Raw genomic sequence first — 27,635 nt, 5'->3', positions numbered from 1 at the left:
TAGGTAGTTCATTGATGGTTTCTGTCATTGTGTAACTGCTTGCCCGTACGAGGTACAAGCAGGCAGCTTACACTGACAGTCTGCAGGAGCCCTGCATTGCACCCACAATCAGCTAATTGGGGGTGCAATGCTTTCCAGGCTCCTACAAAAAAAAATAGTAAATGCACCTTTGTTTTATCTGCAAAAAATGTGCATTTATTATTTTCTTTTTTTAAAAGGTGAACTTATCCTTGAAAGCATTTTTTTTCTGCGTTGACTCATTTGCAATATTGTGCAATTTTTGTAGTGGCCAGCCATTGCTTAATAACTGTTTGCAGTGCTTTTGTTTAATGTCCACCTCTGTTCCAGACAATCCTGGAAGAGGTATGTGGAAATTCTACAGCACATTGAAAAAGCTGCACACAGAGCCTGGAGCCACACACTGCTCTGAACTCCTGCATGATGGTGTCCTGGGTGCTCTGTGTGGGTCTGCTCCTTCTGCACTGCCCTTGGTCTTTAGAAGCTAAACTGTAAGTACTTTTAATCATTTAATCATTTAGGTCTGTATGAAGGCAAAAATAAATCCAGCATATATTTGTGTTTGTCTTTGCATAACTGGGAGCAGTGGGTAGCCTGCTGAACTACCTAAAAAAATGCTATTTACCTGACAGCTTCTGGCTTTAGGTATTTCTGTGTTCCTGACCCAAAACAAGACTCCTGACTTAGATGTTCTGGACCAGGAACACAGAAATGACTGAAGGAATTGGATCAAAATGTAGGCGGGGAGTATATTAGGTACCTTGTTTGGGAGGAATAACTTTTATGCAGTAGATAGTGCACCAATAGTATATATATATATATATATTTATTTATTTCAGGTACTTATATAGCGCTGTCAATTTACGCATCACTTTACACATATATATATATATATATATATATATTGAACATTCACATCAGTCCCTAACTCTCAGGGAGTGTACAATCTAAGGTATATATATATATATATATATATATATATATATATATATGTGTGTGTGTGTGTATATATATATATATATATATATATATATATAGTCTACACACCCCTGTTAAAATGTCAGGTTTCTGTAAAGTAAACAAATTAGACAAAGATAAATAACTTCAGAACTTTTTCCACCTTTAATGTGACCTATAAACTGTACAACTCAATTGAAAACCAAACTGAAATCTTTTTTTTTTTTTTGGGGGGGGGGATTAAACATAAAACAACTAAAATAATGTGGATGTGGTTGCATAAGTGTGCACACCCTCTTATATCTGGGGATGTAGCAGTGCTCAGAATTAAGCAATCACATTCAAAATCACGTAAATAGGAGTCAGTACACACCTGCCATCATTTAAAGTGCCTCTGATTAACCCAAAATAAAGTTCAGCTGTTCTAGTTGGTCTTTCATGACATTTTGCTTAGTCGCATCCTACAGTAAAAGCCATGGTCCGCAGAGAGCTTCCAAAGCATCAGAGGGATATCATTGTTAAAAGGTATCAGTCAGGAGAAGGGTGCAAAAGAATTTCCAAGGCATTAGATATACCATGGAACACAGTGAAGTCAGTCATCATCAAGTGGAGAAAATATGGCGCAACAGTGACATCACCAAGAACTGGATGCCCCTCCAAAATAGATGAAAAGATGAGAAGAAAACTGGTCAGGGAGACTGCCAAGAGGCCTACAGCAACATTAAAGGAGCTGCAGGAATATCTGGCAAGTACTGGCTGTGTGGTCCATGTGACAACAATCTCCCGTATTCTTCATATGTCTGGGTTATGGGGTAGAGTGGCAAGATGGAGCCTTTTCTTACAAAGAAAAACATCCAAGCCCGGCTACGTTTTGCAAAAACACATCTGAAGTCTCCCAAAAGCATGTGGGGAAAATGTATTATGGTCTGATGAAACCAAGGTTGAACTTTTTGACCAAATTTCCAAAATATATATTTAGCGCAAAAACAACACGGCACGTCACCAAAAGAACAACATACCCACAGTGAAGTGTGGTGGTGGCAGCATCATCCTTTGGGGCTGTTTTTCTTCAGCTGTAACTGGGGCCTTAGTCACAGTAGAGGGAATTATGAACAGTTCCAAATACCAGTCAATATTGGCACAAAACCTTCAGGCTTCTACTAGAAAGCCGAACATGAAGAGGAACTTCACCTTTCAGCATGACAACGATCCAAAGCATTCATCCAAATCAAAGGAATGGCTTCACCAGAAGAATGGAATGGCCCAGCAAGACCCCAGAGCCAGGCCTGAATCTGATCAAAAATCTGTGGGGTGATCTGAAGAGGGCTGTGCACAGGAGATGTCCTCGCAATCTGACAGATTTGGAGTATTTTGCAAGGAAGAGTGGGCAAATATTGCCAAGTCAAGATGTGCCATGCTGATAGACTCATATAAGACTGAGTCCTGTAATAAAGTAAAAAGGTACTTCAACAAAGTATTAGTTTAAGGGTGTGCACACTTATGCAACCATATTGTTTTAGTTTTGTATTTTTATTTCCTTCCACCTAACAGATTTCAGTTTTCTTTTTTCAACTGAGTTGTACAGTTTATAGGTTACATTAAAGGCTGAAAAAGTTCTGATATGATTTATCTTTGTCATATTTTTTTACATCACAGAAAGCTGACATTTTAACAGGGGTGTGTAGACTTTTTATATCCACTGTATACTGTATATAAAGTTTGGATGAGGAAGCTAGGCTGAAGTGACAAACTGTTTGTAGCACAGGTATATAGCAATACCGAGCAACTACACAGTCTCAAAATATAGTTAGGTGCATTACCTGAGCACAGCTTCAGTTAGCGGGGGTACTGTCCTTTCCTTAGATACCCAGGATCCTTTTGGCAGTCCATGCCTTTGTACCGATTACCGGAGTCTATGTTGTGAAGAAGGAGCCTGCCTTAAATTATTCTTCTTCTCCTGGAATCTAGCCCTGTGCTAGGTCCTTTCCCTCTCAAGCAGGTTCCTATCCTTGTCCATCCACTCACCAGAAGCACACCAAAATGACATTGGATCCCTTATTTAAAAGGTTCACTCATCCAAGATGGCCACCAATGTCCCTTGTGATTTCCATGTACAATCAGATAACCTCTTTCAAGGTACTGAACAGAGTCTCTAGGGGCTCTTTAACCACTTTCCGTCCATCTGCCTGCAATGTACTGCGAGTGGACAGCAGCTACAGGACCAGCGGTGTACCTGAGCAGGAGTGCAAAACATCGGCTGTGTCCTCCAGACATGGCGGAATGCGGATCCTGGTAATCGGGACCCGGAGATCATGTGATCGCTATGCTATCACTTTATCACAATGACAGCAAAGCGGTTATGAATCCTTGTGATTCATAACAGCTTTGCTTCTGTTCCTGGAGAGCTATGATTGGCCCACAGCTCTCACATGGTACATGGGGCCAATTACAGCACCCTGTACCATGTAACCAGCTGGAGTCAATCCCAGATCACTGTATTGTGAATTGTCATGAACTTAACCCATTTATGACAGTTCAAAGTAAACCTAATCTTTCTGCAATGCAAAGTGTAAAAAAAAATCCCTGATCACCCCCATATAGTACAATGTTACTATGGTAACATTGTACTACTCTGATGAAAGTATTACAAAAAAAATTGTAGAATAAGGGGGGGTGTTTGTACTATTCTGGCATTTTAGGGCCTCCAAAACTGTGATAGGTAGTGGGGAAGTGACATGAGGAAATATTCCCTTTGAAAGCCTGGAGGTGGTCATTGGATTTTCAGGGCCTGTATGCAGCTATGCTGCCAAAATGTCTTTCACGTGTGGTATCCCCATATTCGGGAGAAGAAGCAGAATGTGTTTTAGGGTGTTATTCCACACACACTATATTGCCAAAAGTATTGGGACGCCTGCCGTTACACGCACATGAACTTTAATGGCATCCCAGTCTTAGTCCGTAGGGTTCAATATTGAGTTGGTTCCGCCCTTTGCAGCTATAACAGCTTCAACTCTTCTGAGAAGGCTGTCCACAAGGTTTAGGAGTGTGTCTATGGGAAGGTTTGACCATTCTTCCAGAAGAGCATTTGTGAGGTCAGGCACTGATGTCGGATGAGAAGGCCTGGCTCACAGTCTCCACTCTAATTCATCCCAAAGGTGTTCTATCGGGTTGAGGTCAGGACTCTGTGCAGACCAGTCATGTTCCTCCACCCCAAACTCACTCATCCATGTCTTTTATGGACCTTGCTTTGTGCACTGGTGCGCAGTCATGTTGGAACAGGAAGGGGCCATCCCCAAACTGTTCCCACAAATTTGGGAGCATGAAATTCTACAAAATGTCTTGGTATGCTGAGGCCTTAAGTGTTCCCTTCACTGGAACTAAGGGGCCAAGCCCAACCCCTGAAAAACAACCCCACACCATAATCCCCTCTTCACCAAACTTTACACTTGGCACAATGCAGTCAGGCAAGTAGCGTTCTCCTGGCAACTACCAAACCCAGACACATCCATCAGATTTCCAGACAGAGAAGCATGATTCCTCACTCCAGAGAACACGTCTTCACTGCTCTAGAGTCCAGTGGCATCATGCTTTACACCACTGGATCCACCGCTTTGCATTGCACTTGGTGATGTAAGGCTTAGATACAGCTACTCAGCCATAGAAACCTATTCCATGAACCTCTCTACGCACTGTTGTTGTGCTAATCTGAAGGCCACATGAAGTTTGAAGGTCTTTAGCTATTGACTCTGCAGACAGTTGGCGACTTCTGCGCACTGTGTGCTTCAGCATGCGCTGACTCCACTCTGTCATTTTACGTGGCCTACCACTTTGTGGCTGAGTTGCTGTTGTTCCCATTTGCTTCCACTTTGTTATAATACCACTAACAGTTGACTGTGGAATATTTAGTAGCAAGGAAACTTCACAGATGGACTTATTGCACAGGTGGCAACCTATCACGGTACCACACTTGAATTTACTGAGCTCCTGAGAGCGACCCATTCTTTCACAAATGTTTGTAGAAGCAGTCTGCATGCCTAGGTGCTTGATTTTATACACCTGTGGCCATGGAGGTGATTGGAACACCTGAATCCAATGATATAACCACTTCCAGTCCGGACACTTTTACCCCCTTCCTGTCCAGGCCAATTTTCAGCTTTCAGTGCTGTCACACTTTGAATGCCAATTGCGCGGTCATGCAACACTGTACCCATATGAGTTTTTTTTGCATTTTTTTGAGACAGATAAAGCTTTATTTTGGTGTTATTTATTTACCACTTGGATTTTTATTTTTTTTGCTATGTAAATGAAAAAGTCCAAAAATTTTGAAAAAAAGTGTTTTTCTTATAAAATTTTGCAAATAAATAGTATTTCATTATAAATCTTAACCCAAATTAGTTTATAACAAAAAATATAATTTTTAAACATGTTTTTTACATTTTTTTTATATTATTATTTATGTTTTTTTTTTTTTACATACTGTCAACCTAGCAGTACAGTGTCACCATGGTACTACTTGTGGGGGGTGATGAAGATTTTTTTTTCACACTGATTGCTTTTACACCCATAAAGGCAGTAAAAGCAATTATTTCTCCTTCTCTCTGTCTGCATTCTTGCAGCCATTGAGAACTACTGTGTGAGCTGTGATTGGTCACAGCTTGTCACATGGTACAAGGCTGTTGTGAATAGCCTTGTACCATGTGACCTCTGTGATCATTCACAGATTTCACACGTAGTAACCAATGATGTCAGAAGTGACATCTTGCTTACTACTCTGCATGTGATCACTGATTGGCCAATCAGTGATCACATGATCGGGACCTCACACAGAGGTCCCGTCCGACGATCGGTGTTCCACTGTGTCCGGAGGACACAGCCGGCACTGGATCGTGGTGCTGCGCGCTCCCAGGGAGCGCGCAAAAGCAGGGTGCAAGGAGGCCATTTATAAACGGCCACCCAACCCTGCACTGCCACCGTCCGGCCGTTTATATACAACGGCCAGACGGGAAGTGGTTAAAGGGGTATCCCAATACTTTTGCCAATATAGTGTATATCCATAGCATGCAGGAGCAATATATCATTTGCGTGACAACTTTGTGTAAAAAAAATATATATATAATTTTACAAAAATTTCCTAAAAAGACATGTAGTAGAATACATTTTGGCCTAAGTTTACGACTAAATTTGAGTTTAATGGATATTTTTTATAGCCCAAAGTAAAAAATATAATTTTTTTTCAAAAGTTTTGTTCTTTTTTCATTTATATCGAGGTATACGGCCGGTGACAGATCACGCCGCAGAGTGGCCCTGCTCTCAGGCGCACTGTGCATACCTGAAAGGATGCCATATGGCGTCCACCCGGAGGGATGAGCTGCTCGCCCGGCCGCCATCTGGCTGTAGACCGGGCGGCAACTGGTTAAAGGTGGAAAAAGTTCTGAAATGATTTATCTTTGTCTCATCTTTTACATCACCTGACATTATAACAGGGGTATGTAGACTTTTTATATCCACTGTAAATAGTCTATATCCTGTGCTGTTCAAATGTAAATTGATTTTTAATGGAAAATACCGCATTTGGCAACTAGGTGGAGTCAAAGACTAAGAAATTCCTGTAATACCTAGCTTCACCTAGTGGCCAAATGTGGTATTTTCCATTAAAAATCAATTTACATTTGAACAGCACAGGATTTATCCTATTTACTCCCTTTTTGCCCCAGTCACACTGAATGAATATACTTTCATTGGGTGAATTGCTATGCAAATTCTTTATAAATACACCTCAGAGTTTCATAGGATACACTTGGCTCCTGAGCATGGCTATACCCAGGCTGCATTTTGATAAAATATTGAAAGCTTGTTTGGGTTTTAAGGCTTTTAAACCTGAATCCAGTGTATTCAGTATATAGACACCTAATTTCTATTGTTCTCCTTAGACACTATGCAGTCGTCTTCCCCTCAGAGTTGCGCTCTGACCATCTTGAAAAGGTCTGTATACAACTGGAGGGAGCACAGGGAGAGAGTCGAGTAGAGATATCACTAAATCTGGAAAATGAGAACACCACCCTTGCAGAGAAGACCTTCCAAGACACCACATTCACATGCATCCAAATACAGGTAAAATCCCCCGCAAAGAGAATAAAGGAAACCATGTGTGCGTGTCTTATTGGATGTTCGGTAAGACGGATAGTGGCATTTTCTTCTCTTATCTGCTCACTCCCTTTGGTTTTTGGAAACAAATACCTTTTTCAAGATACTATGGCCTCACCGTTGCTTTGAGTCCTAAGATACACATACCTCCAATCTTAGATGAAAATGAGGAGCTCCTTTTAGCTTTTTCCTTGCCAGGCCCTGCACTCCACTTACAAAGGTTGTAAACCTCTGACATGAAAAATGAACAAAGCATATCCCTCTATAGCAGCGGTTCTCAACCTGTGGGTCGCGACCCCTTTGGGGGTCGAACAACCCTTTCACAGGGGTCTCCTAAGACCATTGGAAAACACATATTTCCGATGGTCTTAGGAACCGAGAAACCGCTTTGCTATCAGTCTCCAGGCGGGTCCGCCCACATGCAGATACGTCCACATTTCCCTGGACTGCGATGTGTGCGCAGGATGACATGCCGCCCCTGTCATCTAGCCACATCCCTGGGATCACTCAACAGCTCCGCCTCCTCGCCAGTGATTGGCCGCCGGAACTGTAGCTCAGGAGAGGCACACAGGCGGCCAATCCCCGGCGAGGAGGTGGAGCTTGGAGAGGTGGAGCCGAGCAGCAGCGCGAAGATCAAAGAAGATTTAGCGAGGGAGCCGCCGGAGAAGGAAGACAGCTGACAGGTAAGTGTCTGTAGCGTGCAGATGGTGCTGCTGCAGCCAGGTATGCTGGCTGTAGAAGGGAGAGGGAGGGAGCGAGCCCAGGCTGGAGCAGGAGTCAGCAAGGTAAGTATCATTGGTGTCAGTGGGAGGAATAGTGCCCCATCATTGTTGTCACTAATACCAATGATGGGGCACTATTCCTCCCACTGACACCAATGATGGGGCACTATTCCCTTCCCCCCCCCACTGACACCAACGACGGGGAACTATTCCTCCCCCCACTGACACCAACGATGGGGCACTATTCCTCCCCCCACTGACACCATCGATGGGACACTATTCCTCCCCACTGACACCAATGATGGGGCACAATTCCCCCCCACACTAGTATCAATGATGGGGCACTATTCCCCCCCCCCCCACTGACACCAATGATGGGGCACTATTCCTCCCACACTGACACCAATGATGGGGCACTATTCCTCCCATACTGACACCAATGATGGGGCACTATTCCTCCCACTGATACCAACGATGGGACACTATTCCTCTCACTGACACCAATGATGTGGCACTACTCCTCCCACTGCAAAATTACAGTTATGAAGTAGCAATGAAAATAATTTTGTGGTTGGGGGTCACCACAACATGAGGAACTGTATTAAAGGGTCGCGGCATTAGGAAGGTTGAGAACCACTGCTCTATAGTGTGTACTTGCTCAAGTGTTGTTCCTCTCTGCTATCCACTTCTGACAGGCTACATCTTGCCAGAGATGGATCTAAACTTCCAGCAGGCAGACTTGATAGTATATTCAACATCTTTAAAATGGGGTTTTAGGAAATTTTTAATTTCATCAGCACCTGCAGCCAATCAGCTGCAATGCTGATTAGTGTGTTCAGACAGTGTAGGAGTCTTTGCTGTCAGAACACAACAGCAGAATGGGGAGAAATCCTCCTCGATTGTGTGGATAGGGATTTTTCTTTATCAGTCTGACAGCTGATTGAAAAAACAATGATCCATTTATAGCCAGCTTAACTCGACACCACACAATACTAGGTAATGGCCCTGCCTCCCCTCCAGCACACAGCAAGTGGTTGACACCCTCAGCTGTGCATGTTTTCCTATGAGAGTGGGTGGAAGGGGTTTGTATATTCCTCAAACTCAGGTCTCAGATTACACTCAGCTCTCCTCACTATGCTGTGCAGTGTGTGACATCAGGTCCCCACCCCCGCCTCTGTAGCTGAGAAAGAGCCTTTTATCTGTGTTTTAGGAGGATGTTGTGGGGAGAGGGTTGCAGATAAAAAGGTACTTTGTAGGAGGATTTGTGTCATCTCTGTGCATCCTCTGAGGCCAGTCACTTCACTGTGTATATGTAAGGGTTTACAGCTTTAACCTCAGGTGGCCAGACCATTTTTGCCATTTTAAATATTTTGCAAATACAAAATTGTAGATCTATAAATTTTACCTAAAAGAGCATCAGCTGTGGAGGAAAGAGGGACACATGGATCTGAGTAAATAGGAACACTTGGGACCTAAAGAGCTATGTGTGTTCAGAGCTGATGTTTAATTTGCTTAGATTTCACCTTCCTGGATTCTTCATTTCCCCCCTCATCAGTGTGATTGTGAAAGCTTTTAAATAAAAAGTTTCAGTTTTCACACTTCACACCCAATGGTGACACTACTAGATCTCTGTGCTTCTCTATGCAATGCAGACAGATTTCTGAAAACATCCCAACACCCTGCCTCAGTATTTCTCTCAAGAGCCCTCAGCCCTGATGCGAGCAAGACTAGCTTTCAAGAGAAGTTTTGAAAATAACAAAATGCCTTAATGAGTGGATGTGGATGAGTGGATGGAGCCATACAAAGCAGTGTGCTTACAGTTGAAAGTGTGCTTACAGTGTGAAACAGCACACAGTTAACCCTTTAATCGCCCCACATGTTGACCCCTTCCTGCCCAGTGCCATTAGTACAGTGTCAGCGCTTTTTATTATCTCTGATCACTGTACTGGTGTTATTGGAGATGTCAGTGACACCAAGTCAGTTCCCCCCAATGTTAGAATGCCCGCCGCAGTCCCGCTCAGGGGCGGACTGACCATTTGGAAAATAGGGCACTGCCCGAGGGCCCGGGGTCAGTAGGGGGCCCCATGAGATGCCCCTGGTACCTTTTTCATAGGCTTTTCTGAGTTTGGGCAAGGACACAGGGGCCCCATGATCCCCTATTGCCCAGGGGCCCCATGAGTTGTCAGTCCGCCCCTGGTCCCGCTATAAGTCGCTGATTGCCACCACTACTAGTATAAAATAGAAAAAGATTCCAGTATAAATACCGCCATTTGTAGATGCTATAACTTTCATGTAAACCAAATAGTTTACACGTATTGGGATTTTTTTTTTAGCAAAGACATGAAGCAGAATACATTTTGGCCTAAATGTATGACGAAATTTGATTTCTTACATTTTTTTATTGGACATATTTAATAGCAAAAACTCAAAAATATAGTTTTTTTCTCAATTTTTTTTTATAGTGCAAAAAATAAAAAACGCACAGGTGATCAAATACCACTGAAAAAAGCTCTATTTGTGGGGGAAAAAAGAGGCTGTAAATTTAATTTGGGTGCAGTGCTGCATGACCACGTAATTGTCAGTTAAAGTAACGCAGCGCTGTAATGCAAAAAAAATGGCCTGGTCAGGAAGGGGGGTAAATCGTCAGGAGGGCAAGGGGTTAAAGTTCATTTTAAGCATGGAGAATAATTTATAATCAAATAGTTTTTCTCTTTTATTCTATAGGTTCCTAATTCTAACCACGAGGAACAAGGTGTGGTTGCCACATTGGTAGCTGTGATTCAGAATGCAGGGGAAACCATAAGAAAGAGTGCAAAAGTCCTCCTAAAGAAGGCAAAATCTGGGCTTCTCATCCAGACAGACAAAGCGGTGTACAAACCAGGACAAATAGGTAACAAAGTGAAAAAAAAGTGCCGATATTCTATTTTAGCATTTTTGGTTTGGTAACACATCAGTCTGACGCCAAAAAAAAATGTAATTTAAAAAAATTATATAACGTTAGCAGTTCTTTAAGAGCATCTAATCCCCTAAACAAAAACATGTAAAACAATGAAGTTTAGATGTGGTGGCTGCATTCATTTTCTTTTCTTTTTTCCCTTTTTTTTTTTTTTTTTTACCTGGAAACCCTGTGAATAACACACTTCCTGTCCCTTCATATCAACATTCATTTCTCCATTATATCTATGGAGGAAGCTATGATCACGCAGATTGTACTTCAAACATTAAATAATAACAAGAAATGGTAATCTGGGATAAATGCAAAAATGTCCAAAGCACACAATACATAATAATCTCTATTTTCATGACAACCTCTTAGGCTGATTAGGATTATTATTATGTATTGTGTTTCAATAAACTTTGGATATTTTTAAATTTCTTGTTTTTCTTTTATTATAATTATTTATTTTGTTTACTCCATTTGGGACACTTGCATCTACACACATTAATGTATTACATTTCGCCCTATGCAGAGTTATTTTTATTGGTGGACTTCAAATATGTAAATCCTTCCCACCCAGCCCAGCAGAGGGCAGGAAGGATCAGCTGATTAGGTGACCACTGGGGAAGTGCTTTGCATGGGTGGCAAAAGGTTAATCTCCATAACAAAATGGATTGATGGTGCTAGTAGTATTATATAATAAGGGCCAGTTCAAACCGGGAATCACGTAGGCACTGTGCATTCCTCTGCGATTCACATGCAGTTCTGTGTGGTGCTATTTCAGCTCATTCATTGTGAATGGGCTGAAATTGCACCGCGCTTTAGAAACTAACTGCAACCGGATCGCATGGTGCTTCTATACCATTCCATCTGATGTGGACAAACGCATTGAGTTTGTGACCTGCACTTGGGGTATCATTACCTTAATATTGAGACCCATTGCAGATTGCAAATGCAGTGTGCTTTAAATGCAGTGCAGGAAACTTGCACAGAACACCAGGTGTGACCTGGTCCTAAAGTTTCTTTGTGCTTTCTTTTAAATTGTTACTGAACCCCGGACCCTGCATTCACTATATCTGGTCTCCCACAGTACACAGAACATGGAAATGCAATTATTTTAGTAAATATAAACTGCTAAATACCTTTTCTCATCAGCAGTTAGAGCAGTCTTGTGACTTCTATCAGTGTCCAGCAGAGCACTGGTTAAAGCTTGTAGGAGGCATTTTCATTCTCCCCTGATTGTCTGTTGAGGCTGCAGGACCCCAGACCTTCTGTCTGGACAGCACTTATTGGCCCTGTGCTGGTCACAACCACTCTCCCAAGAAATAAAAAAGTTCCTTAGAAATACACACCAAACTGAACATGTGCAGCTTGCCCCCAAGGCTCAGTTCTATCAGTAGATGGATTGGGGACTGTGGAAAAAGGGAAGGATCAGAGAAGACAAGATCTAACAGCCTTTTTACACAATGCAGAGGATTAACCCCTTAGGTTCCACAGTGAGTATAACAAGCACTCTTTACTGCATATACAGACTGATTTTACTGTTGTGGGTTTATTAACACTTTAAGGTCATGTAAAAGTGACTTTTTACATCACATTTCTGCAAAGTCAACAGGTATTTCCTGTACTTGCTGAAAATGTCCATAGCCGAAAAAGAGAAAATGAATGCAGCCACCACATCTAAGAAATGGTCATTTGCAATACATAACATTTTTTTTGGTTTGACTAAACTTTACTCTTCACCTATCAAAATGTTTGTAATATTATTATTATTACTAGTTCATTATGTTAAATGTGTATGATTTCATCCTACATATCCATTATGGCTTTTCTAAAAGCATACAGAATGTATGTGTGTTTGTGAATTTACTGCATGTAAGCTTCTCTAAGCCTGGGTTCACATATATGCGGTGCGATACATCACGTGATTCTCACAGGAACCGCACCTCATTCCTGTGCAAATCACATGCGAATTGCGTGCGGTGCGATCGGAGCCATACATTTTGTGACTCCAATCGCACAGCACCTCTCTAACGCCGAATAATAATAATATTAATCCTTTATTTATGTTTGCAGTTCACTTTAGAATTCTGGCCATCAATGAAGATTACCAACCAGAAAACAGAATAGTAAGTTTTCAAGTTAAAGCAAACCTGTCATAAGAAAAATAAGGGAGCTGCTATTGCTTCCCTCTTGAAAATGCAAGCTGTCTGGTTGATATCCATTTTTGTTTCCAGTTCTTAGAGCCACTGATTTAGAACTTGTATGAGATCAAGAAAGTCAAATAAAAGTCATATGTTCTTATAGACAAACTTGTTCTGGATCTGTGAAGAAAGAGAATCAGCATAACATACAGGCAACTAGCATTTTCAGAAGGGTGTCATTAATAGCAACCTCAATGTTTTTTTTTTTATGAAATGTTCTCCTGTATCTAAACACAAGAATAAAAATATAATACATTGCAGCTTACCAGTCCTTACATGTGGTGGCTGCATTATTTTTCTTTTTTCAGATTTTTAAAATGTATTTTTACCTGGTACCCCTGCAGATAACATGTTTCCTGTCCTAAGGTGACTACGTTCACATCTCCACTGTATCTATGAAGGGAGCCATGGTTGTCATCCAGGTCAGACTGCAAATTTGTCTTCTTTTCTACATCCCTGTTACATGGAGGGGAGGGCTACTAGCTTACATAAGAAAGATAACTGTTCTTTGTGCTTCAGCTCACAGAAAGTGACAAGGATACTGCATTTCTGGCAAGGTGAACTTTTCTGTACTTGCTGAAAATGTTCTCAGACTGAAAATGAAAATGAATGCAGCCACCGCACTTAAAAACTGGTAAACAGCAAAATATAAAATGTTCTTTCTTGGATTTAGATATCTTTTAACTCTCAAGGGTATGTACATTGTGCAGATCCCTGAGAGTGGACAATACATCCTGTGTTAAGGACTGCAATGAAAATAAGTGCCCATTCACATCATAACGCAGTTTTCATGCAATGAGATGCTTTTCAGTAGGCAAATCTTTTAGGTTCTATGCGCACTAGCTAATCTTTAAGCTCCTAGCAGCATTTTTTTTCTGCTCCTAGAAGTTGAATAGTGTTATCCTATGTGTCCATACACACTATCGTAGGCCAGAAGCATTTTTCAAGCTTCAGCTTCTAGGAGCAAAAAAAAATGCTTTTTTGAGTTTGTGGGAGCGATTTATCAGTAGAAAAAAAACGCTGAATGCTCCTAAATGCTAGTTCCAGAATCTTTTTTCCCCCACTGTTTGTGCCCTGTTGACAGCTTAAACAAAAGAAATTTGAGGAAAAAAAAACAGAATGGGGGTTTCCCCCACATCCATACCAAGCCCTTCAGTTCTGGTATGGCTTATAAAGGGAACCAGATGCCAACATTTAAAAAAGAAAAACTACATTGGGTCTCCACCAAATCCATACCAGACCCTTACTTCTGGCATGGATTGTGAAGGGAACCCACGCCAAAATTAATAAAATATAATGGCATGTGGTCCACCCCAAAATTCATCCCACATGGAAGAAAATATATTTTAATTATATTTTAAAAATATTCTTTCCTAATTTGGCCGTATTCAATATATATATATATATATATATATATATATATATACATACTGCATGTTGAAATTAGTTTTTTAATATATTACAAAATATATGAAAAATATTTTTAAAAATATTTTTTTTTAAATATATTCTTGAGATTTTTTTTACATATAAAAAAGTCATTTTAACATATATTTTTACATATATTTGTAAATGCATTCCAAAAATGTAGATGAAATGTATTTTTAAAGACATACAATATATTTGAAAATGTATTTTTAAGGACACAGGTCGGCCCAGTTCCCAATCTCCCGCAGAACCCGGCAAGGTTGCCCTCTATCTCCCCTACTTTTTGCCCTGGCCATAGAACCATTGGCTCTTCTGATAAGAGTCAATCCAGATGTCCGTGGACTAGAGATAGGTGGTTCCCACCACAAACTATGCCTTTTTGCCGACGACGTCCTACTCTTTCTTACCTCTCCCCTGACCTCCTCCCCCACCCTCCTCCGGCTCCTCGAGGGGTTTGGGTTTATCTCTGGCCTCCATATTAATCCCCAGAAATCAGTAGCACTTAATATATCCCTCCCTCCTCAAGACCTGGCCCACCTGAAACAGATTCTCCTGATCGCAGCTTTCTATCCCTTTCCTTGGTATGAAACTGACCTCCAATCTTTCGGATCTATACGCGGCTAACTACACGCCCATGCTAACCCACCTCACAGCCCTCATGACCAATTGGTCCTCTCTACCTCTGGCCTGGCTGGGTAGGATATCAGTCGTAAAGATGTCAATACTCCCCAAAATTCTATATTTATTCAGAGTTCTCCCAATCCCAGTACCCGCACACTACCTCCGCATCCTACAACGTCATATATTCACCTATGTCTGGGGCCCCACTCGCCCCCGCATACCCCGCTCAACCTCACACCAATTAAAACTTAGAGGCGGCCTTGGTCTCCCAAATATTAGCAAATACTACCAGGTTGCGCACCTTGCACAACTACCTAAGTATCATGCAACCCATGAAATTCCACAATGGGTCATCCTTGAATCCATAGAATGTGACCCCCTTTCTACTGCTAATCTTTTATGGTTAAGACCTGTAGACCGTCGCTCACAATCAAATCCTATCACGTCCCACTACATGTCACTCACTTTGGGATAAACTGAAATCCCGTTATCTCTTACAATCACCACATATCCCCTTGCTCTCATACCTCCGAAATCCGGCTTTTCCCCCAGCATGGTCCTCATCACTCTCTTTTAGACAATGTACCTCAGCCAATCTTCTCCGGGCCCACCACTTCTTGATGAAGAATAAGTTCAAATCCTTTGCTTCACTGCGTGAGACACATGGCCTACCAGCCTCAGAAATATTCAGGTACTTGCAACTACAACACTTTTACGCTCCATACACTATAACAACCCGCTCGGCCATCTCTATGTCTCCCTTTGAATGAGCTTGTTACAGAGACCAGCATATACTCATGTATATGCTCCCTCCTCACAACCTCAGATACCGCGCCTTCTCCCCCATATGTCCGCAGATGGGAGATAGATCTTGGTCATCAAATGGATCCTTCAGATTGGGACCTTATATGGTCTAATACCAAATCATCCTCACAAAACTTAGCAGCCCTGGAAACTAATTATAAAGTTCTAACCCGCTAGTACCTGGTCCCAGCAAGAATTGCTAAATACACACCAAACTATTCCCCTGATTGTTTTAGAGGCTGTGCGGAGGCAGGAACACATTTCCACATATGGTGGACATGCCCGATAGCCCAAGCCTTCTGGGTTGACATTTTCAGCATCTTGTCTAGACTCAGTGCAAAAACACTCAAGCCTGACCCAATCACAGCCCTCCTTAACCAACGCCCCCCTGGCTACACAAACCTGCAATTCAAACTTCTCTTACAAGTTACCACGGCTGCCAAACAGATCATAGCCAAATCCTGGAAATCTCCCTCCTTAAGCATCGTAGTAGTAAAAAACAAAGTTACACAGGCTATGATCCACGCTAAAGTGGAAGCCACAATACTGGACACTATCCCCACATTCCTGAGTATCTGGAACCCATGGGTGGAATGTTTCCTTCCGTCAAACTTTGACGACTCACTCCTTCTCTCTTGATCAACTCATACACTTAGTGCTATCTTGCTACCATGTCGATCTACATCCCAATACTGTATATCTTAATCCCCACATCATCACTTTTGGAGTCACTCACCTCCTACCTCCCCCCCATCCCCCTTCAGACCCCCCCCCCTATCTATACCCTTCTCCCCCCTCCCCCCACGACCCCCCTCCCTCTGACCATCTTCCATAGGCGTACATTTTTTTTATCCCTAACCCCCTACAAAACTCTGGGGAGCTTGTTTCTATACTCACAAAGTATCTTACCTATATTTGTACATATTGATTTTGCTCATCTTCTGTTATTCGAACTACCACATTTATGTATCTGTGCCTTTCTCCCCTTCCCTATAAAGACACTACTGCTGCAGCTACTAATGTTTATACACTCATGTTCACATAATGTCTTGTACCTATGTTTCTATCCCTTGTTAAAATGTTAATAAAATATTTGAACAAGAAATTTTATTTTAAAAAATATTTTTCATATATTTTGTAATAAAAACTCATTTCAACATACAGTGTATATATATATATATATATATATATATATATATATATATATATATATATAGAAATATAATGAATATGGCCAAAATTGTAGTATTTCAAATATATGTCAATATATTTGGGAAGAATATTTTTTAAATATATTTAAAATATATTATTATTCTATTTGGGATACCAGACCCTAATTCGAGCATGCAGCCTGGAAGGCGCTCGCTCCCCCCCCCCCTCGAACCATACCAGGCCACATGCCCTCAGCAAGAGCCCCCAAAACACCTTGTCCCCATAGTGATGTTAATGTACCGCATACTCATTCACATGGGGGGGCTAGGATCTGGAGGCCCCTTTTGTTAAAGGGGGCTTCCAGATTCCGATAAGCTCCGCACTCACGGACCCCCACAACTACTGCCCAAAGTTGTGGGGAAAAGGCCCTTGTCTCCATGAACATGAGGACAAGGTGTTTTGGGGGGGCCTACCCCAAAGTAGCCCCCCATGTTAAGAGCATGTGGCCTGGTAGGGCAGGTGGTCTGAATTGAGGGGGAACCGCCACACTGTCTTTTTTCTGTAATTTTGCTGGCAATTCTTTGTTTACATTCAGCTGTCAGCTTACGAGTCATTGGTCGTTGAGGATGTGGGTGGACAACTCCATAACAACCAGTTAAACACCAGACAAAAGTCGGAATAAAAAACAAAAACGCTGGAAAACGCTAAGATTATAATTTTTTTGTACAGCTCTTAGTGTTCATGAAGCCTTAAAGAATTGGGCTAAATGCTATACACTATATGCACCTATAAGGTAAGAAAAAAAAGATAGTAGTGCATATCCTTGCAGCATCCCCCAATGCAAATGTTATGCAGCCAGGGGCGGACTGACCATTTGGAAACTCGGGCACTGCCTGAGGGCCTGGGGTCAGTAGGGGGCCCCATGAGATGCCCCTGGTACCTTTTTCATAGTTTTTTTTGAGTTTGGGCAAGGACACAGGGGCCCCATGATCCCCTATTGCCTGGGGGCCCAATGAGTTGTCAGTCCGCCCCTGTATGCAGCTGCATTCTGGAGATGTGTTGGGGTGCCTTTCAATATAAATACATAAAGAAAACAGTATTATATTGCAGCTTACCAATTCGTAGATGTGGTGGTTACATTAGTTTTCTCTTTTAGGCTTTCTTTTTTTTTTACTTTCACCTGTTGACCCTGCCAGTAAGTATGTTGTTTTTCAAAAGAACAAACTGTCCTGCAGATATAGTAGTTAGAGGGTTGAGACAAACCATTTATCACTGACAGGGGTACTTACAATGATCAGCTTTTATTTATTTACTGTATGGGAAAAAAAGACTGTTGTTGTAATTGCCTATAAAGTGTTTGGCCTCAATTTGTTTCATGTATGTAAGTCTACTAGTCCATCTAACACTCCCCTCCCCCCAGACTGCTTTCCAAATGTGTCTCTGTTGCTCCTTCATCCAGAGCGGGAGAACTCTAATACAGGCGGTGTGTTACTGGTCAGGCTACCAGGAAAACAGACAAAACAAAGCCTTAAAAAAGAAAATTAATGCAACCACCACATCTATTGATTGATAACCTGCAAAATATTTCATTTTTGGTTTTGGGTTTAATACTGCTTAAAGTAAAACTATGGACAAAACATTTTTTTCATTCTGGATAGAGCAAGGGAGGGTTATAACTGCTGTCCAATTTTTTTCTTACCACCTGTGTCCCAACAGGAAGTGCCAAACAGGAAGTGGGAGGAAATCCCTGCAAATTAAGGGAATTCCCGGGGCCCCCCAGGTCACCAGAACTAGTGTCCCCATTGGAAGATTTTCCCTCTATTACTTTTCTGGGGACAACCTAAAATTCGGGATTTTCTTTTACTTTTACTTTCACTTGCAATGATAATGGTAAACAGGACAAATAGAGAGGGGGAATCTCCCTAACGGGGGCACAGAGAGCAATAAAAACTGACAGGGGTTCTAATCCCTCTCTAGTCTATCCAATGCTAAAAAACGTTTTGCCATTAGTTCAAGGGATACCCTTTGTTGGCAAACTTAAAAGTGCAACCTCACCCCTAAAGGGAAGTTCTGCTTTTTCACCACTTCCCCCCTCCTCTTCAACTTTTTGGATCTTTTTTTATTTTTTTTTTTGGGGGGGGGGGTACCTCAATTGGCATGGCGGTAACAGGGACCTGAAGACTAGCGAAGAACCAACCCAGGTGAGGATGGCGCTGGATCCGTGGACAGGTAAGTGGCTTTTTATTGAAAGTTATCAGCTACAGTATTTGTATCTGCTGACGGTTAATATTTTATATGGGGGAGGGGGGGTTGGCTCAGAATAATCACTTTAAGGTACTTCCCACAATTGGCATGGCAGCGACAGGGACCGGAAGACCAGAGAACAACCAACCCAGGTGAGGATGGCGCTGGATTCCTGGACAGGTAAGTGGCTTGTTATTGAAAGTTATCAGCTAAGGTATTTGTACCAGCTGACGTTTAATATTTTATGTGGGGGAGGGGGGCGAGCTCAGAAGAACCACTTTAAGGTACTTTACAGTCATGAACTATTTTAAAACTCGACATGTTGGGTACCTATTTACTCAGCGCAACATCACCTTTTATACTTTATATTATATAATGGTGTATCTATGATTCCAGTACTGCATTATTTTGTGCCTTTTTATCAGCCTTATGGAATTTAACTGTGAATACATTTTTTCTCTTTTTTCTTTTTCAGATTGCGCTGGTAGAATTACAGGTACAAAAGTATAACAAATCCTTTAAGCAACTGATTTGTGTACATGCTGTTAATTATGGCGACTTGACTAAAATACTGGTAATGTGTGATTAGAGACTAAGTACAAATTACTATAATTCATTGATGTACCCAATGAATGAAATGCATATGGCAGCCCCTGTTTAATAAAGATTTATAAATAGAATAGCCTGTAATCTCAAATGCAGTTTATTATGAAGACAGTAATCAGGGGTTTCTGAGCTAATTTAGGTCCCACCCGCCACTGGAGAAAGTGCCATCCACTGCTAAGGTAAACATTAAGAATCTTATTACTGTTGTACTGGGGTATACATTTAGACTTTGAAGTCAACAACCCCCACCCATATGAATTTAGTTGGTCATCAAAGCTTTTTTGGTGGATGTTAGGTTTGCTGTTGTGCTGTTCTTTACTGTTTTTGTCCGGAAGTGGGTTTTTTTTGATTGTTGATTGCTTTCTGGTAAGAATAGGCATATGGTCTTTGGTTTAGGTATTGTACAAGTGGTCTCAGTGGGAGAGATTTACAAAAACTGAAAAGTGCAAAATCTGGTCACCTCTACATAAAAACCAATCAGCTTCCAGGTTTTAATGCCAAAGCTTAATTGAGCAAGTTGAAGTTCAAAGCTGATTGGCTACCATGCACAGCTGTACCAGATTCTGAGGGCTTCAGTTTTAGTAAATCCCCCTCAGTATATCTGTGACTTTGCAAAGTTTTTTGCCTTACGTTATATTTCAACACTTCAATAAAGCTCTTACTTTGCTCATTTTTTTACTTGTAATAGTTTCTGAATCATTATTGGACAAGGCTACTATTAATATGCCATGATATAGTTTCACAGTAAGTGCTCTTTCACGCAGTCAGCCAAGGGATGGTCAGTTGAGCCATGGTTTATCACTCCTTGACTGCTCTCTTAAAAGCTACCATACACCTAAAATTGCTGTTTTGCAAAAAAAAAAGTGCCTCTATTGATCCACCATTGATCACTTTTCTAAAGCTGCCCATGTTTGAACCTACCTTAAGGAAAAGGCATACGAGAAACGTTCATATTAAGACAACAATGAGGAGTGGCTAGAGCAGAAGCTGGTTGCAGAGGTAAAATGTTATCTGTAATGACTGGGGCTATGCTCAATTTTAATGCTGCTGTTATGTAAAAAAGGGAAACCATACCTCTCAATTTTCTGAGATGAGAATCTCAGAAAATTGAGGGTCGCTTTTTAGTTAAATTGATGTAGGCAAAGAACAGACCCCTGCCACACCTTCAGGTACGCAGTCTACAAAGAATTGATAGGTTAAAAAATAACTGGTTAAACCCCCATATTTCTTTTTCCCCTGCTACTTTTCTTAAATCTTTTTAAATCTACAAATTCAATAGTTTACAAATTACAAATTCAGTTGTTTAGATAGCAAATAAAATGTTTAGTGTTGCATAACCCTTTCGGTAGTTAAAGGAATAATCGATTATTTGCAAAAATGTAACAATCACACCTACATTAAAAAAGTAAAAAAATGTGCGTTTAATAAAATTTTTCATTTAAACCTGCAGAACATTACAACCAAATTCAGTGCATCACTGGTGCAATCCACAGTCTTCTGCATTGTTTCCCTCAGGCTCAGGTCCTTACCTAAATTACAAGTATGGTGATGTGACCATGCTTGTGCTGGCAGAATCTGTAAATCCCTTTGCCTTGGTGGCAGGTGGGGTGTGTAGTTTTCCTATTTGCAAATCCCTTTAAATGGATGCCATGGTTGTGTGAGTGGAGACGCATGCAAGCGTACTAAATTTTTTAATATTACAGGATGCTGCAGGGAGACACACCTCGTGATTCACGTACGTGGGAGGTGGTTTGAGGGTGCATGGTTGGAGAATGGTCACCCCTTTTCATGCTTCTAAATATGGGTGTAATGTGAAACATGGTCCCAAAGGTGACTGACTAAGTTTCCATGGAGGTCTATGCATCAGATTCAAAAGAAGAACTGGGGGGGAAAAATGGGCAGAGGGATTTGTTTACAAAAAAAGAAAAGTCTCGCTAAATGAAAGAGACTTGGGATAAAAACCTGATAATACAGCCTCAAGTATCAAGTAATTAAAAATAAATTATTTAAAATTAAAATATATAATGTATTAACATTATTTTGGCTAGTCAGAAAATAATTCATAATTGTATTGGGTAGCTGTCTTTTGAAGTGTTGTGTGGCCTTTCAGGATCCAGGAAAAAACCGAATTCGTCAGTGGCTGAACGTGAATACCAATCAAAGAATTGCTGAGTTTTCTCTTCCTCTCTCCTCTGAGCCTCCACTGGGAGAATATACAATCAGGGCGGGTGATAAAGTCCACTCCTTCACTGTGGAAGAATATGGTGAGGAACGTTCATCTATGTTTTTTTCTAAAAGACATTGTTATATAAGAAGAGCATTGTCATTAATAACTTATAAAATTCTGCATGTTTAGGAACAGAAGAGGTTGGGGATGTGATAAAATCATAAAATATGATTTTTTTTTTATTTTCACCGTGAAAGCCTTTTTTGCCATTTATATTGAACATCATAGACCATTCATCCAAAGGACTGAAGTTGCATAGCAAAATATTCTTGACTAGTGAAACTCCAAAGTGAGTGTTAGTTATCTTTACTGTAATTCACCAATCAACTGTTGTTAACACTGTCTTAGGATGTGCACCCTAATCATCCTGAAAATCATGTGCTCTACCCGGAAAGATCCCCCAGTCACAAAATTTCTATTACAGCAGCCCCAAAATGTTAACTTACTGCAGTTAATAATTTTTCACTTAAGCTTTGAAGTAATTTCCAAAGTTATTTTCAACATTTTTAACCTGCAAACTTTATCAAAATAATACCTGGAGGCAACACCACAATAGCCCTTTCGAAAGCATTCCCTGATGTAGGATGACAGTGTCTTCAACTTTCAGTTATGTTCTGCATTGTCATCCTTTGGTGTACTTTCCCACTGGAGTCCTCAAGGCAAGTGGTGCTGCTGATGCACATTCCATAAGCATGGTCCATTGTTGCCACCATCAGAAAATCTTCCCTGAGAAATGCCACGCATTTCTCGCATAAGTGCACAATGTAGACAGGAAGTGTGTCATAGTCAGGGGTCAGGCTTGAAGACCAGAAGCTATAGCTTTAGAGAGACTCCCACCATCCAGCAGGATAGGTATACAAGTAGGTCACCCTGGTGGATGATGAGGGCTCACCATAGGCGCAGGGTCCAAGTACTAATCAGTATTCACTAGAACCCCTGATGGTGGAGGTGGGTTTTGCTGCATAATAGCATTAAGTTGTCTCCTTTAGGATCACCCCACCAGGAGGTAAGCAATCTGGGGTCCAATAGTGGATATAGCAGGTAAGGATAAAACAGAAGAGTAGTCAGTAAACAAGCCAAAGGTCAGTACCAAGTAGTTGGCATCAAGCAGAAGTGTAGTCAAGGAACAATCCAAAGGTCAGTAATGAGTGACAGGGAAGGTATGGGCGGCAGCAGGTATAACAAGAGCAAGATATTGGGTGAAGGGAGCACAATAATCTGGCAAACAGGAAGTGCAAAGGCATGGCCTTAATAGGAAGTTCATGAGGGAGAAAAGGGTTCAAGGTTCAAAGCAAGATCATTCAAGGCTGTGACGGGAGTCACTTTGGGTGGGGGGCCCATGGAACCCAGATCACTTTGGAGAGGTGGGGAGACCCCTGTCTCAGCTCCCTATATCCCTCTTATGTGTAAATCACACTGTGCCTGTTAGGGGTGCAGGGTGATCTGTCCTAATATTGTGTGGACTTTGTCTCAGACTGTGTAGACATGTTTAGGAGATAGGTGGGGGAGGGGTTGTTGACCAGACACAGCAGAGGTTGCAGGTTCAGAACCTGAGTCTTGACAAAGTGGCAGCTAATTATGATACTCCGCAATCTAAATATAATTTAGTTAGGGTTACCATGTACGTTAATAAAGACTTTCAACAATGAGGAAAATGTAAGATGTTAAATACAAATATTATCAATTGTAGGTCTCTTTTACATTTTAGCTGATTTACTTCTCCAATGCCAGTCAACATCGGATCTACCTTGAAAGTCTGAATCAGACTGGTGGCTATGGAAAAATAAACTTTTGTTCTTATAGAGAATTTGTTGATGCATAAAGTCCATAGTTTCATATTTTTCTTGCATTGGCAAAATCACACTTAGAATAGTCCTTCATTACCACCAAGTCAAGTCTGACATTTACCTAATCTATCTTCACAGTGCTTCCGAAATTTGAGGCCAGTCTTGTGTTCCCCAAGTCCATAGGAGTTGAAAGTAAAGATTTCCCTATTCAGATTTGTGGCAGGTGAGTTTAACTTTAAAACATATTTGTTCCTGATGAATGGAGGAGTCTGGAAGAGTGTACTGGTCCAGTCATCCATTTACATATTTTATTTCTTAGGCTGGACTCACACTTGAGCATAACATCTTTAAGTATTTTTTGCATGATTTGCAGCGCGATTCGTGTGAATCGGTTTGCAAAACGCGTTGTGATGTGCGGAATTGGAACGCATGGGTGAGAATTTCCATGCGATCCAATTCTAGTGCGGACAAAAAAAGGATCATGCACTAAATGTTTGGCTCAAATTGCACCGCACAGAAATCACATGTGAATTGCACAGGAATGCGGTGCGGTTCCTTTACAAATCACATGCGATGTGCTGCACCGCATGAGTGTGAACCCGGCACTAAAGGTTAAAGTGTGCACTTACTCAGATGAACTAAAGCTCAGGGGTTAAACTAAATAACTGTTTGCAGCAGCCAAAGGCTGCATAACTTGGAGGGTTAAATGGCTTTAACTCCCGCTGTAAAGGTTCTTCAGATACACCAAGCTTACACAGACTCTATGTTAATACTATAGTATAGTACCATAGTAAAGACACTGACACTTCTTCTCTCGAATAAAGCTCCATTTTTTACTGAGGCATTTAAATGAAATAAAAATGCAACTCCTTTTAGATACACATGAGAATTTCCTCAAAATATGAACCCCATGGATCCAACAAGCCCATCCTACTATGTCAATAGGTTTGAGCACCCTTGATGTCCCCTCCCACTTCTCTTTCTCTCTCTTCCTTTATCTTTTCCTCTCACTCTCTAGGCTGTTCCGTAGGGATGACTTATGCACCAACGCCTGATTCCTCAATCAGGGCATATAGTTTTTCTGTTGTTACTTATGCTGTTCTGCCTTTGATGCAAGATGGTCAATGGACCATCTTGATACACCATAAGCTTTGTCTTTGTTACAGTTTTTGTATATGATGTACAACCGCCTTGGCTTGTAAGCTATTGATTATATATATCTGTCTGTAAATATGACAGTGGTTGCAATGTATGCTTGGAAAATGTTTCAATAAATATGTATTCAAAGGAAATAAAAATGCAACTCTTCCTTAATCTTTCCATACACGATAAAATAAATCACATCATTGGACTGGGGTAGAATTGGCTGTGATGCTGCATATAACATTTTCTCTAGCAGTTTAAGGTGCATAGCAACATAGTGCAGCCCATACCTGTGTTGGCAAATGTCCATAGAAACAAAGTCCATAGTAACTGGAATCCCTGAAGAAGGGCTATTTTGAGAGGAACGTTGGCAAAAAAGGAAAATACACATAGTAGAAGGATGTCCTCACCAATAAACTCCCATTGGCAACAGCTCTAGGCCAGTCCTCTAAAGATATATATGTACCCTATAAAAGACAGGATGTGACATATGCAGAGTAAGAAGTCACACATGACCCCTACAGTAATCAGTTATAATCCCATAATCCCATAAATACAGTAACACGGCAGAACACAATAAAATAATACATAATGGACACTTGCCTACGCATGCACCTCCTGAAGTTTGGTGAATGAAATATGCAGAGTCTCCAGCAAAAGACAGCAAAACAGCAGAAAGGGGAAGATAGCTTCAATAAGGTGAAGTAATCACAAGATGGTGTATGAAGATGGTTAGGTTCAGGTTGGGTCATGACTGTTTGTTTTAGTTGTCTTCCCACTAGGATGATACTGCTACACCCTATTTACATATGGTTTGTTTCCTTGTTTATCTTTAGGTACACATATGGAAAGCCAGTTCATGGTCAATATTCAGTTTCTGTATGTCGATCATATTATCAATGGTATGCAAGAGACATTGCCAAGAAACCTAATATTTGTCATGTATTCACTGGAGAGGTAAGATCAACAGTAATTGAATGGTAGGTGAATCTTAACAATAAGTTGAAATGGTTTTGCTGTAAATGGGTTTTGTCGAGACATTACTTATTTCACCCTCACTAAAATGTCATCAAACCTAGCCTCAAATATTTCCATGTGGGCTGCTTAGGTATAATTTGTTTGATTAAAAAAAAAAATCACATGGCTTTGGTTTCTAACAAAGCTATAGGCTCATCATATAAGTGCTGACATGAAGAAGGTAGCACCTATATATATAACCTATCAGGGGTGGACTGACAACTCATGGGGCCTCCGGGCAATAAGGGATCATGGGGCTCCTGTGTCCTTGCCCAAACTCAAAAAAGCCTATGAAAAAGGTACCGGGGGCATCTCATGGGGCCCCCTACTGACCCCGGGCCTCGGGCGGTGCCCGAGTTTCCAAATGGTCAGTCCGCCCCTGTAACCTATATATATAGCACTGTGCAAACTGTTGGCACTATATAAACCTGTATGATAATAATAATAATTATATATATTTATTTTCAAATAATTTTTAAAATATGTTTGACGAAAATAATTGAGACTTTGGGACATTGTGAAGTCGACTTAAAGTTGTATTTAAGACACAGTTTCTCTACCAGGGTTCCACCAATAATCTGTTTAGTTGTCTGAAAAGAGGGCATGCTTCCCAATGACTACAACTGAAAGGAACATTGTTTCCAGAGACCATCATGCTAATGTACCATAAGCTGTACATATAGAAAATATTAGCAGGGGTTCCTTGAGACTAGAAAGTTATTTCAAGGGTTCCTCCATGGTTTAAAGGTTGGTTTCAGACCTTCTTTGCTTTTGTTTTTTTTTGGGGGGAGTTGCATGATTACATTAGAATGTTGCCTTGGTTTGTAATGGGAAACAGCTATACAAAAGGCTTTGAAGGTCATAGTTTTGTGTTGGACTACAGTTTTCTGGTATAGTTCACACTGAAAGTGGCCTTCTCCTTTATTCATGTCTTCTATAAAATGATGCGTAAGGAGCCTAGACCTGGAAAAACAGAGATAGTTAACATACTTTTATTGTTTTTCTGTTTACAGGTGTGTGATTTCTCACATACCTGTAATTGTTAACTAAGCTATTACATTTATGAATTTAGAAACTGTATTTCTTCAGGGGGTGAGGTTGTCAGATGAGAAACAGCCAATTGACATCAGAAGTTGCTGATAAGAGTTGATATTTAGTCCCTGAAAAGGAATACTTTCTATAGTATTGTTTGAAATGTGTGCCTTTTTTCCTTCAGCTGGATACATCAGGATGTCGCTCTGTTGAAGTAGACACAGAAGACTATAAATTAAACAGCACTGGCCTGGCTAGTTATCTGAAGGCAGAAGCCTCAATCACAGAACAAGGCACAGGTAAGTTTCTTTCCATACTACTTTCCAGCACACAAGTACAATTGTGATCTTTTAATCTCTTCTGCTCTCAATCTCTTCAATTTGCAGGAATTCAGTTGAATACATCCGCTCAAACCGTTGTGACCATTGTAGTCAACAAGGTGTCTTATGTGGATCCAGACTACACCTACAAGGCTGGGATCCCATACAAGGTTGTGGTGAGTTGTATAGAGCAGAGGTTTTTTTTTTTTACTTCTTTTTTTTTTTTTAAAGTCGGAATTAATTCAGAAAGTAAAGATTTGCTATGATATGA

General features: G+C 41.0%; 1 protein-coding gene across 1 annotated transcript in view; it reads left to right on the top strand.

The window, feature by feature from the left end:
• The first annotated feature begins 369 nt into the window (after positions 1-369).
• Positions 370-27,635, top strand: part of LOC149449767 (alpha-2-macroglobulin-like) — a 124,129-nt gene continuing 96,863 nt past the window's right edge. The window contains exons 1-10 of the mRNA XM_089692754.1: positions 370-509; positions 6,906-7,086; positions 10,566-10,731; positions 12,856-12,908; positions 19,708-19,728; positions 21,949-22,102; positions 23,991-24,075; positions 25,832-25,952; positions 27,229-27,343; positions 27,431-27,540. Coding sequence (XP_089548880.1) covers positions 439-509; positions 6,906-7,086; positions 10,566-10,731; positions 12,856-12,908; positions 19,708-19,728; positions 21,949-22,102; positions 23,991-24,075; positions 25,832-25,952; positions 27,229-27,343; positions 27,431-27,540 — 1,077 coding nt within the window. The 5' untranslated portion in view covers positions 370-438. The remainder of the gene's footprint in view (positions 510-6,905; positions 7,087-10,565; positions 10,732-12,855; positions 12,909-19,707; positions 19,729-21,948; positions 22,103-23,990; positions 24,076-25,831; positions 25,953-27,228; positions 27,344-27,430; positions 27,541-27,635) is intronic.

Source organism: Staurois parvus, unplaced genomic scaffold (assembly GCF_062004578.1).
Source record: "Staurois parvus isolate SC_StPar_1 unplaced genomic scaffold, SC_StPar_1.0 ptg000604l, whole genome shotgun sequence".
NCBI lineage: Eukaryota > Metazoa > Chordata > Amphibia > Anura > Ranidae > Staurois > Staurois parvus.
The sequence above is the reverse complement of the archived record's forward strand: the minus strand, read 5'-3'. Positions and strand labels throughout refer to the sequence as shown.